The sequence below is a fragment of the Pyxicephalus adspersus genome, chromosome 7 (assembly GCF_032062135.1).
Source record: "Pyxicephalus adspersus chromosome 7, UCB_Pads_2.0, whole genome shotgun sequence".
In the NCBI taxonomy this organism is placed as follows: domain Eukaryota; kingdom Metazoa; phylum Chordata; class Amphibia; order Anura; family Pyxicephalidae; genus Pyxicephalus; species Pyxicephalus adspersus.
In genome coordinates, this window is record NC_092864.1 from 38,457,462 (window position 1) to 38,471,543 (window position 14,082).

General features: G+C 38.8%; 1 protein-coding gene across 7 annotated transcripts in view; it reads left to right on the forward strand.

The window, feature by feature from the left end:
- MBD5 (methyl-CpG binding domain protein 5) overlaps positions 1-2,026 on the forward strand; it is a 45,819-nt gene extending 43,793 nt beyond the window's left edge. For all 7 annotated transcript variants that reach the window (XM_072418135.1, XM_072418133.1, XM_072418134.1 and 4 more), the window contains one exon: positions 72-2,026. In XM_072418135.1, the coding sequence (XP_072274236.1) occupies positions 72-134 (63 nt within the window). In that variant the 3' untranslated portion in view covers positions 135-2,026. The remainder of the gene's footprint in view (positions 1-71) is intronic.
- The last annotated feature ends 12,056 nt before the right edge of the window (positions 2,027-14,082 follow it).

The window sequence follows — 14,082 nt, forward strand, 5'->3', positions numbered from 1 at the left end:
TTTTAACTGTGTCTTAAAAGTTGGAGCATTCATTACCGTACACTTAATCTCTTCTTTTCTGTGTGTTTTAGGTGTCTCAGAGGGATCGACAGCTAAAAGCCCCAAAACCCAAGAGGAGGAAAATCTCCAGATAACATTGACAGAGCTCAAGATCATATATCTGTATATAGGCATTGATATTAATATATGTATATCAATATTTCTAGATATCACCACCTGGTGTAAAGTGAATATGTGGTAAATATTTTTGCATTTTAGGTAGGTGGGCGCTGGAATCCTAAAAACAAAAAAATGTGACTGAATGGAGATAATGTTTTTCTTTTTTTTCTATAACACTACAATTGTGATTACAAAGAATAATAGTCAACTGTTTCTGATACATTTTCAGTGTGTATATATAAAAACAAAAAAAAAAAGATCTAGAGTTTGATGCCGATAACCGAGATGTACATAGTGTACAATATTGTCATGTACAAGCCAACTTAATGCACACTTTATCTTTTACTGTACAATATTAGTGTACAAAAATTCTTTGGTTTCTATCAAGTGGATGTTTAAGCGGTGTATAGAGATTAAAAAAAAATTAACTTCTTTTATATAATGACCGAAAGGGGGCGCTCCACATTTCTGATCATTCTACCCACTCTTGGGAAAGCCCCCTGCTCTCCCCTTTCAGGTACCTGTAGGTGAGTGAAGTCTTATAATTATGATTGATTGCATGTCCACTGCTTATCTAAACAATCACAGTTATATTCGATTTCTTCTTTGTTGCTGTGAGGATTTGTGGTTAGGCAACAGGTTAGCAGGCAATGGTTCTTATGAGCTGAATGTTTGAATGATATGCCATGCTTTACCAAATTGTCATTCATTTAGCAAGTTAAACTTGCTTATAACAGCAAGCAGTGCCCCTTCTTGGAGGATAAAACAAAAACAAAAATGTTAGTTGTCACCTGAGCTTTGTAAAACCATCCAACATCAATCCAATGCTCCGATGTGTTTATACTTTGGGGTTTATTTATAGGACAAGGAATGTGACATTTACTCAAATGTTCCCTGGTGGAGAATCAGTTACTGCCATTAAAACACATGGATATACGGAAGGTTATCTACCAGGGAATGTTTCAGGGATTGTTTGGTTCGCTGCTAGACCCCTTTATACAAGTGTAAAATATATACAGCAGTGTTTCTCTACTTTTTAACAGGCGAACCTTTAAAATACCCTTCAGGTTTTAAGAAAACCCTTTATAATTACTACATCCACAGCACACAGTAAATTAGTAGGAATAATGTTTCTTACTTTGCTGAACAGTAGGGAGAATGCCATCCTTACAGATAGCCAAAAAGTTCATTTAAAATGATCTGAAAGGCACAAATTGCTCATTGCTCAAGGAACACCAAGCAACTTGTGGAGGAACCCTGGTTGAGAAACTCTGACATCTTAAAATAAAAAGCCACCTGAATCTTGCCCATATTTGTACCAGTCTAACTTCTTACCCTCATGCTCTCCTGCTGCTGTTGCTGACACAGTCTTGGTCCTCACAGAGATAAAGAAGAGACATATTCTACATTTTTCCTGTTAAGTATATCACTGAAATGAATACACAAGCACTTCAATATATTATAAAGGTAAGGAATCTAAAGATAATAGGACTTTGATTCCCAGCCTTAAATACTTTCTTATCCCATTTAAAAAAAATAGCACTTGTTTGCAGCCTGGCCAACTTGCCTTTCGTTAACACAGAAATTCTGTCAGTATCACCTGCTAATTGAGCTTCTTTTACATTAGTAGCAAAGCCACCTCTGATGCTCCAGGGGGCGCCACCTCCCTGGAATTCACTGGTAAACCTATATTGCTAATTTTTAGGACACTACAATTATGTATTGTCTTCATAGCCTGACCAAGGAAGCATGCATCTCCGTTATCTCATCAAGCAGTATTAACACGTCACATTGCTGCAGTGATAGACTCACAAACGCAGCATCTTTCTTTTCTTTTTCTTTTTTTTTTTTTGTCAGTATTATGTAACATATCACAGATTTATTTTATTTAAGAAAAAGTATTTATACTGTTAACAGATTATATATTAATGTGGCTGAAACACGCAAGTTATTTTATTAACCAAATTATTTATGTTACGTAAAGTGAAAATGTGAAGCTAGAGAAAAAAAAAACACTACATACAGACAAGAGCTGACAACATTGTATTTGTAAGGAAAGATTCACTCGAACATCTGACACATGTATATTACAATATGTGATTACGTATGTGTATATACATCTGTCTTCTCCAGTCCTGTTGATTGCAAAAAGAAAAAAAAAAAAAGCACCCAACGTAAATGCCATAACCTAGGTTGTACGAAGCTTGCACCGAGTGGAGGGAGCCATGTTGCTTGCCTGTTCAGTGATACTTAGACTGCAGCCCTGGTGACATCACTTTCAATGCAGCTCTACCCGAATAAAGGAGAAATTTGTAGTATAGACCCCCCTAGGGGTTTATTTTACATTTACCCCTTTCTATTGTAAAGCTATAGTAGGGTAACTGTATACTTGCAGATTTCTATATATATGTATGTATGCAGATTTCNNNCCCGCAGCTCCCATAACATGGAATTTGAGTAGAATGCAGTGCAAATATTCTTGGTAATGCACCCTCTGGTATCTTTTTGGAAGATGCCATAGGCCAAGCGAATAGGGCTATTTCCAAAAATTCTGTACCTGCCTGTCACTTCTGTAGGCCGGGTGCACTTGAAGGGAGTTGGTGTCTGATGGAGCGCAAAGGAATTAGAAGGAGGGGGGTTAAAACTGCAGCTTTACCTTGGACTCTGTTCTGTCCTAATTCATCTGTTTCTCATTGACAATGGTCACAGACAAATGAAGTGAGGGGATCTCTCTCCAAAAAGGACACAGGCGGCAATAAATATGCACCCTTTCTAGTGGGAAAAGTTAGCAGTTATCTCCCCACCCCCTTTTACCTGGGTGCACCACCTGGCACTTTTCAGAAACCACCCTGCTGTTTTTGGGTGGTTACTAAAATGTTGGGTCACAATACAGGGACAGCCGCCCTCCTACAGCTTCATCCCACCTAGCTTAAATAAATTCTAGGGAGAACACTGCTTAGGTTCTGTTGAATTCCTGCTTGTTGAGTAGATTCCATTCACTTTCTCATTCTCATCAGGAGAATCACCAGGGAAAAAAAAAAGAAAATGAGAATCTTCCCCAAAAAACAGCAGTTTACCTGCTGTTAAAAAAAGAAGAGGCCAGGTGTCAAAAGTGTGAAAACTTTTAGGAGTTCTTCGACACTAAACTGTCTGTATGTTTTCCAATCTGGAGCTGTCCATAGAACTCTACATTATTTGGTTCTTTTACAGATGTTGTCCATGCTGATTTTGCATCACAGCTGCACATTTAATATATATCCAAGATGAAATTCTCATTTTTATTCCCCTTACAGGGCCCCAGCTGGCCCTGCCAAATTTCTGAGGAACAGTATCATTCGCCCCATGATCATTTATGTCTTGGGGATATCTGCTCAGGTTGGGGTGGCCTATAAACTATTTATCCTCCCTGTTTAAGGGGCTTTGTCGATGGGCATTTATTTGCATCAGAGCTGCTTCATCCCTGTTCAAAAGTAGGTTGATTCGGCTTAGAAGGTCAATGCAGGTCAACTGTACCCCACCAATGATCTCTGAAGTATCTCAAACTGAAGTCAAAGCTGCTTCTATGCTTTAGTGATGTCACTGGTTCCTAACCAATTGGCGGCTTTCTAACGAATACCGATCACGCTGCAAAATTGCTGCCTCAGCTCTGGACAGGCGACGTCTATGCTTTCTATCCTCTGAACCCTGGCCTGTCCCCCGATACAGATTATGTCAAGTGATGTGTGTTTATTGTTCTTTTTGAATTGTTAACGTTTCTCCTTATTTGTAATAGTCTGCTTTTTCTGCTGTTTTGTCCATAAAAAAGTGAGAGTGTTTTAAAATTTTTTTTATTTTTGTTTTTTTAATTTTTTTTACTGTTTCATTGTATTTCATTTGTACCAATCAGCCATCTCCTCTGTGTTTCCACTAGTTAATGTTTTTTCTTCAGCTCTGTACTTTACGTCAGCCTTCCTGTGTAAAGTAAATGCGATCTTCCTCTTTCGTGGGTTGCTTACAGAGCGGATGATAGGAGTAGATTCAGTCCATACCGTTGTTTTTATTCTGAGTTTTTTCTCTGGTTGTATGCAGTTAATGTAAATATTGTGAGCATTACAGGTCATGCAGTATTGTGACATTTTTTTTTAAAATGTTGCACAGACTTTACGATTAAAACAAAAAAGAAAAAAAACTGGTCACATACTTGAATCTTTGAACTGCACTGCCTTTTATTTGTCGCTGAGTTTTGATGCCAAACTAAAGGAACCCTTTTTCAGGAGCGACAACGGTTGGCTGCCATTGCTCATTCTAAACACTCCTATTGTCCTGTGGTTTTACATGTACATGCCCTGTACATTAAATAGGGGTTGCAAATGGCAGACAGTGACACAGGAGGAGGAGCGGACCCTGCCCAGAAGAGCTTACAATCTAGGAGACATTCTTGGTTAAGCTGAAATGCAATGTATACATAAAGGGATCTTTTTACAAATGTTTTTCATTATGGATTCATTTAGAAACCGTGTGAATCAATTTTCTTGGTGATTCATACATTTTTCCAATTGAATCAAATGTGAAAATTTGTAAACTTTGGTTGAATTGTAGGTAATAAAGATTTATTAATCAACCCTATAGAGCTCCATTTTTAAAACATTCCTTCTTGGGAATCATTTACAGTCATTGAAACACATGAACCTGGAAAATTCCCACAAGGGAACGTTTGAGGGAATGTCAGATTCCCTATTTTATAAATAGAGCCCATAGTGAATTGCTGAGCAAAATGAAAAAAAAATATGCAGTACATCTCAATAATTCAAGCATATCCCCCATGTTGTATTCATTTATAAAAATGTGGACACAAAAAAATACCTGTTCTGCTGGAAATCCAATGTATCCCTAACATCCTGTGAGAGCTGACAATATATGCAATTCCTGCTCTGAAATCTTAACTTGTGTTGTCTGCCCTGCCGGATGGATTACAGAACTCTCCCACCCCTTTTCCTTGACCATTTTCACATGCGTACATTGATTTCTTTCTTCTCAGCATAACAGCTATCTCAGCAATAGTAATGTTGACTGCCAAGATCAAGTCCACACAATGGGCTTTATTTAAAAAATGGGATTCTGATATTCCTCTAAACATTCCATGGTGGAAATCAATTATTGCCATTGAAACACATACACCTGGAAGATTCCTGAGTGAATGTCTGATTCCCTATTTTCTAAATAGAACCCAATGTGTGTATGGAAAGGGGTCTTGGAAAAAGTTCTGAGAACGTGCCTATATCTGTAAGAACTTACCTCGCAGCACCTGTTACTCTGTGAATTTTGTAAGTCTGGAACTAATGTCACGGACAAAAATAAAAGCTGACTGCAAGAAGAAGGTTTAAAGAAAAAAAAAATAATGCTGGGACCTTAGATATTTCCTGGACTTACACTTTAAGGTAAACACCAGATATAGGTTAAGTCCACAGGAGTTCTTTTCAAATGCTGAATTTACTATTCAAACATATGCAATTAAATGGCAAACATGACATTTATCAGGAAAAAGCTGCATTTGACCGGCTTTACTTGTCTTGATTAGACATGCCTCAATCAAAGGAACACCATACAGCACAAAGCAGATGAAACGCAGCCTGTGAACTGCTCTGGTGGTGCATAATGAAAGTCCTGCGTATTCCAAATGCACATCAACTGCAGGAAACCAACATGGACATTAGACCTAAATAAATGTCATAAAGAGAACAAAGTTAATTGTTTCAAATTTTTTATTTTGGCAGAACAATAGCACATCAAGGTTTAGACTCGACCACCAAACAGTATGGCACAATGATACAAAGCTGGCAGCAGGATTCCTGCAGCTGATCTCTTGACAAAGCCTACTTTGCTATCCAGTATACAGCATTCATATTTATGGAGTTGTAAGCTAGTACAAGGCAGCCCAACGCTGATCATACCATTAGTGTTATCCAAGAAAAAGAGAAGTGAGTAAAGTGTGACTCTAATAATGCCAAACTTCTGATGGCCTCCTTTGAGTCTAGAAGAAAATAGAATATCTAGGCCAGCCTTTCTTGACCTTTTTAACATGGGGGAACCCTTTCTATAAGTACTGTATCCACAGCTCATAATACTATAGCCTGGTGGTCAGTGGAAAGAATGCCACTCTCACAGATACCCAAAAAGATCATTAAACTGACCTGAGAGGCACAAACTGCTCATTGTCCCCTTAGTAACCTCTGGAGGAACCCTGCATATCCCTGGTTAAGAAACACTGGGTTTTTTTTATTTGTTTTTTTTTTTTTATGTACTTTTTAAAGAAAACCTAACAAGATAGAAAAATGGGACCTGTTATTGCTGATTTGTTTTTGGAAAGCTGATCTACTCGTGTTTCTTGAGCAATGAGGTATTTGTGCTATTAGTATCTTAGGTCACTTTAAAGCTACGTACACACTTCCAATTATTATCGTTGGAAAACGAACGACGAACGATCCTGCACGATATCTACGAACGATCGTATAGCACTGATCCTGCACATAGAGATAACGACACGATCGTTCGTAGATATTGTACACACAATAAATACGATCGTTTGAACGATAGAGGAACTATGTGCACGACAGGAAAGTGAACGAACGTTCGTTCATTACGCATGCTCAGCCCATGGACGATCAACGAACGACCGTACACACGAACGATGTTCAACGATCGTCGTCCAATCCGTTCCGCCGGTCCGGTCGTTCGTTTCCAACGAGTTTCCTCGTTCGTCGGCGTCGTTGGTTACTTTTTTACGAACGATTTTTTACCCAATCGATCGTTCGTCGTTCGATTGGAACGATAAAAATTGGAAGTGTGTACGCACCTTAACTGACACCAATGAGCAATGTAGGTGACATTCATTCCACTTCCCACCAAGCTAATGTTGGTAGTCTTTTTTTAAAGTTGAAATGCAATGGATACATAAAAAGGTCTGTTGATAAATGTTTTCACCCAAAATTACCAGGTTTTTCACCACAAACTGAATCAATCAATATAGAAAAATGGGACCTGGTGAGCTGTGGATATAGTAATTATAGCAGGGGTTCCCTCATGTAAAAGTTTAGAAAGGCTGGTTTAGGGTAATATATTTGATTACACAAGAGAAGGATCAGCCAGTTTTGGTTTTGATCATCCCCTTTACAGACAGACACAATGAATGCCAAGACTTTTGTTTATGTTAGCTCCACTGAAAAGAGCCTGCAGCTGCATTTTCTCCAGGAATGTTATTTCAGGCCATCTGTTACTTTATTTTGCATCCTATAAGTTTGGATGTGCGTAAATGTATAGGTACAGCATTCTAATAGTTCAATACCAGGAGCCATACTATACAGTGATAGTTAATAAAGCACGTTTTTTTTCCTGCATCTGAAAAGGTGGATCGATGAATTAAAAAACAAAGGTAAAAAACTACAGAAAGAATAAATCTCCAGAGATACAGCCCATGTAACCACTACCAGCCGGCTGCTAAAAACAATTCTAAGCATGCACTCCAAAGGGGTCTGTAAATACCCCCATTAGATGTAAATCCTTATGCACAGAGGTTAAGGTTCCGTACACATGTCAAATTAATCTCACCCAAGACATCTGACATGTACAGTGTTCACTGACTCACTTGCAAGGGAAGGCGATGGAATAGGAACATGGTTGTGCTGTTGGGCTGTATGTTCTTATATCTGTTTGAGGACTGAAGGACATTAAACTTAGGATCACTGTGATTTATATTGAAAATTGGAAAAGATTACTCGCTAATTAGATAAACGGGATTTGAATATTCCATTGCCGCCATAACCACCTCCTTCCTTGCAACAATTTTAAATAAGAGGGCTTCTGGAAGTACAAACATTAGACTTCTCCTCTTCTTCCTCCTGAAGAAGCAGATTTTATATGGGAAACGTGTTGAGAATTAATTCAGAATTTAAACCCTTTGGGGGCATTCTGTAAGGAGAGGTTATTATATACACCCACAATTTAATTGTGTTTTATGTATTTGAAATGATGTTTGCTTTTAATGTTTATTCTTAATAAAATTTTGTTATTTTTGTAATATATTGATGGTACCAGCTTTAAAAGTCCCAGTTAAAATTGATGTCTTTCATCGCATATATTTTGCTATGTACAGTGTTCCTCCAACACCATCCTGGATGATCAAATAACAAATGATCGTGAATAAACACTGCATTTCATTGGAGGAGAACACAGCAGCCGCCTGCTCTTCCTCCCTCTCCATATAAAAGGTGCTGTGTGTACAGAGCTCTTTTATTCATCTGTCACAGGAAATGAGCACGAATGATCGATCACCAATGTGTCTTGTATATGGACTTACAAAACAAAAATATGGACAAGCTGAGTCCCCAATGGGCCAATTAACAGCAAATATTAGATATACCTGCAAACTTGTGTTAATTCTTTGGACTTATTAGAAGAAAGGATTTTCCTAAAGTGCATTTTTTTTTCAAAAACTAAATTATATTAAACGGATAAAATATCATAACAAGGACCAGTGCTAAGCATATATTGTATGTCTTTAAGTTATTTTTTATCAATATTATAATCAATTTATAAATAGTAAAAGTAGCAGCTCTAGGCAGCACGGTGGCTCGGAGGTCAGCACTCTGGCTTTTGCAGTGCTAGGTTCCAGGTTTGAATCTTGGCTAGGACACTATCTGCATGGAGTCTGCAGGTTATCCCTGTGTTTACATAGATTTTCGCTGGGTACTCTGGTTCCCTTCCACATCCCAAAAACATGCAGTTATGTTAATTGGCTTCCCCGAAAATTGACCTTAGACTGTAATAATGATATGACTATGGTAGAGACATTACATTGTGAGCCCTTTAGGGTCAGCTAGTGAGATGACTATGGACTTTGTACAGCGCTGCGTAATATGGTATTGTTATATAAATACTGTGTAATAAAAAATTGAAATGGATCTGTGCAAGTATTTGATGTATCATCCACTTGTTCAAACACTGATCTGAATTACAATCAGTTTTACTATTGTACTGAACTAAAATAATCAATATTAACACGAAACAGTGGGTTCCGTTTAAGTATGATGAGTAACCAGTGCCAAAAATAACACCCCCCACCTGATTCCATTTCTTGTTAATTGTTCTGCCCAAGTATTGATGAAAAATATAATTAAACAATTGTCTAATCAATTGTATCAATGGGTTGTCTGTAACAAATTCCCATTTTTTCTATATAGATAATTAATAATCATTCGGAAATATTGCAATGTGTACGGGTAGATGTATAACCTCATTCTTATGTCTGATTCATGATCAGAATTTAAAAAAAAAAAAAACATTTTTCCCAGCACTTATGAAACTACTAATTATCTCTCAGAGTCATTATATGTATTACTGAGCATGCTGTGTGCAGGTGAATAGGCTGTGCTTGAATGTTTTAAATGTGTGATCTCAGCATTTTTGCTTTTTGACGGGGATGACCTTATCAATTTTCTGCTGCTCCCTGGCTGTCTAATTACAGGAAGTAGCTACAGTTCATTTCACCCCCATAGTCATTCATCAGATGGTTGAAAACCATTACCATGAATTTCACTTCATCCTCCACTGCTGCTGCATCCACATACTGCTTCACTGACCATCACTGCACCCGTAAACATCTTCCAAAAATGCCATTGCACCCACAAATATTACCATGAACTGCTGCTACACCCACATTTCTCCACTGAACACCACTGCACCTATACCCATTACCACTGACCATCATTGCACCCACCCACACTGCTTATCTCCCCTGACCATCACTGCACATGTACACTTTCCCGTTGGCTATCACTGCACCTACACACTTCTTCCCTGACCATCACTGCACCCACACACTTCTCACCTGACCATCACTGCACCCACACACTTCTCCCCCGACCATCACTGCACCCACAAACTTCTCCCCCGACCATCACTGCACCCACAAACTTCTCCCCCGACCATCACTGCACCCACAAACTTTTCCCCCGACCATCATTGCACCCACACACTTCTCCCCTGACCATCATTGAATCCACACACTTCTCCCCCAACCATCACTGCACCCACACACCTCTCCCTGATCATAACTGCACCTATAAATTTCTCCTCTGATCATCATTGCACCCACACACTTCTCCCCTGACCATCACTGCACCCACACACTTCTCCCGTGGACTACCACCACTCCTACAAACCTCTCCCCCAACCATCACTTTCCTGCATCTCACTTCTCCCCTGACCACCACAGCATCCAAGCACCTCTCTATGCACAATTTTGCTAGTCTCATATAAGCTTCAATATATGAGTGCACTCTTTATTCAAACAACATTGTGAGGATTTTTAAATATGCAGCTTTCATTAAAATAATATGTGTTAATGCATCCACAAAGGTCCTTGTTAAGGCACTCTGGTTTATAGAGTGACAACATTCTGTCCCCGTCACCCAGCTGCATTGCCATTTTGTCACAGGGGTTTCAGAAGGACATAATTGATGGCAGTTTCAGCTTACATTACATAGGCATGTTCTACTGTGATCACCATCTAAAAACCTACCCTAAGAAAGCCCATGCAACTATCACTGGACATGCATATAGACATGAAGTGGCTGAAAAGGGATTGCAGGATATAAACTGCACTGAGGATAAATAAAGCATGGAAGGGTGACGCGAATACTTCAGTGGCTAGAATTTGCCCCTTTTCGGTCCTGGTTCGTAAATTCAAATTCTGGTCAGGATATTTGTTTGCATGTGTTTTCTTTATGTACTCTGTACTCTGATTTTCCCCACATCTCCAAAAACATGCAAAATATGTTAATTGGTTATTGGTACATATATAAAATCAGCATCACAACCAAAGTGCAGCATGGGCATATTACATTGTATCCAATATGGACATGTTAGAATAATATAGAATCAAACTAATGCTTAAAGCATGAAAAAAGGTGAAATAGGGATTCTCGGGAACAAACACAGCAATTGATTATGACATGCAGCTCTTTAGCAGCTAAATGTCATCCAGGCAGGGTTTACATCCAGTTCTAGAGCTTGTTTACTCTCAGCAATGGATGATATATCATGTCTCCATTGCTTACATGACATTTAGGCTGTATCTGTGCTATACGCTAGTAGTTCTCCGTGCACAGTTGGCTGCAAGAATATAAGTGAATGATCCCTCCCCCGTCATCCTGAAATGGGCAATAAATATGTTTTGTGAATTGATGGTACAAGCAATATGTGAATCCATCTGTTTTAGGAAGGTGAATGTATTTGTCACATATCTCTCTATAAAGCATTGTGACACATACATCCCAATGTTCAGTAATCAGTTCTATTCATTTTCATGAACCAGAATCAATCTTTTCTCCACTATGGTTTTTTTTTCCCTTCACCTGTATTAACACAAAGCCCCCAAGGGGTCCCATTAACATTTAGATTCTATTCTCTGCTGCATTGGGCCCATCACAAGCTTATTTCCACCTCAATGAACTGGGGAGCCCCAGTGAAAAAACGGCCTCGGGAGAGGTGACCTTTGTGCGGAATTGTAATTCCTTTTAGAGATTCGTCTGCACATGGCACTTTCGCTTTCTGTGTGACACAAGGAAATAGCTTGGAGATATTCATCATAAGCTGAGCTGGAGCCCAACAGAAAGCCATTCTTCCAGTTTGTGTACATAGATATTTCCTAGTACAGCCAGTTCTCTGGAGTAGATTATGTTCACAGGGAACCAGAAGGAAAAAATGCAATGTGTAAACAGACAACAGAAAATTCTGCCTTTACCTATTGTGCAGATATAATTAAAATTGTAATCAAAATGCAAGAACTGCTTATTGGGTAGACTCTGATTCACTTGACCCACCATGTTAAAATGGTAACAAAAATATTACCATACATGCCGGCTTATGTTCGCCATAACAAGGCGATGGTGATATCAGAAGCCTTCCAGCGTGATCCTGGCATTGATGAGAATCCCAGATCACAAAAGAAGATTCTCCAGCACTGCTTCTGTTGATCTCCTTTACCGTCTCTCCAAATGCATGCACTCCATTGATTACTACATGGTATTATTACAAGCTGACAACAGTGAATTATGCTTACATAATGGGCCTAATAATTAAAGTTCTTGGAGACTGGAGAAGATACACTTTCATCAGTGAACCTGGGTGATCCAAAAAAAAAAACTGGAATGGGTCTGGTCCAGGATTGAACACGTTTGCTAACAAATTGCAAATTACTTTCTTTTTAATGTACAGCACTGCTTATTATGTTGGCACTTTATATTTACTGTATAATAATAGACACGGACAGAACATTGTCAGTCACCCTATACCAAGGTACCTGAATAGGGATCTTCAAGGCAGGATCATCAGGTATTGCTTTACTGAAAGCTACAGATATAAAAAATATTAAAAATTTATGTAAAAATACATCAAAGCTTATAGGAGATTTTAGCGATTGGGTTTTCATATTCTTCATATATGCCTATAGGTAGCTTTTCTGGCAGATGGGTCACTGGAGCACTCGGAACTCTCCACACTGTACACTCACGTAGACAGGGGTTATTAGAAAGATCTACAGAGATCTAACAAGACTCCTATGCTTTATACTTGCTTTAGTTATTTTGGCACCCTTTACCCTCTTCTGACCTCTCAATCTGTCACAAATTATGGCAAATCAAACTAAACATATGATGAAAAATTAAATAGGAGAGGTTACCTGTAGAGAAAATCAAGCGTCCAAGCAATCAGGTAATCCAGATAAATAGTGAGCTATAAATATATTTAAATCTTGACATTCACATACTTTAGTGGGGTGCATTTTATTATTTTTACACAGTATTTATATTGCACCAACATATTACACAGCACAGTACAAAGTCCATAGTCATGTCACTACCTGTCCCTCAAAGGGGCTCTCAACCTAATGTCCCTACCATAGTCATATGTCTTTAATACAGTCTAAGGTCAGTTTTATTGGGGAAGCCAATTAACCTAACTGCATGTTTCTGGAATGTGGGTGGAAACCCATGCAAACAAGGGGAAAACTCCATGCAGATAATGTGAACCTGGAACCTAGCGCTGCAAGGGCCAGAGTGCTATCCTCTGAGCCACCATGCTGCCCATTATTTAGGAAACATTTGCTTGCTACATCTACCTACCTTTAGTGTAGGTTTCAGTAATAGGGTACCGATCTATATCCCATATATAATGTACAATAAAATCAAGCATGGCTCTGTCTGCTCTCTTCTCCAATCTTGCCTCGCTACTGATCAGTGAGGCTGCAAATTACATTACAGCTGAATATCACAGGCAGTTGTGTGTGCGATTGCAGGTCAGCACAGCGCCTGCCAACCTCTGACTAACTACCTCCTATATGCTTCTATCATTGCAACAAATAAAAGAGTGGTTGATCAGTGGCTAGCAGGCAGAAATATTTGCTGATCTTGCAGATCAAATTTAGGAAAAATCCTTAAATAGGACACAATAGCTAAAGCCGAATTTCAGGCACTAAAATAAATAAATATGAGTCTGAGGAGATGTTTAGACTGGCCGTATTTTACTGGCATGTTTACTGCCCCGGGGTGTCTACTGTCAATCACTAGACATCTGGGACCGATACCAGACTGTCACTGCTAGGCTTTACAGGTATTTGGAAATATCTGTGCAGGTGTTTGCAAGTGGCTGCAAAAAGCCTAGCAGCCTCTTTGTTTTTTTATTTTGTTTTTTTGGGAGTTGAAACTGCTTGTACAATCCACAAAATGCCTAAAATCGCACAACATTCTTGTACTCTCCTACCACCTGTAATGAATAGATCAGATTTGGCCCAAAGTTAACCATTTTTGCAAGCAGGTTTGAGCAGTAAATTGTAATAAATAATGGCATCCCCCATCACCAGCTCCCCCTTTGTGGACCATAAAAAAATCA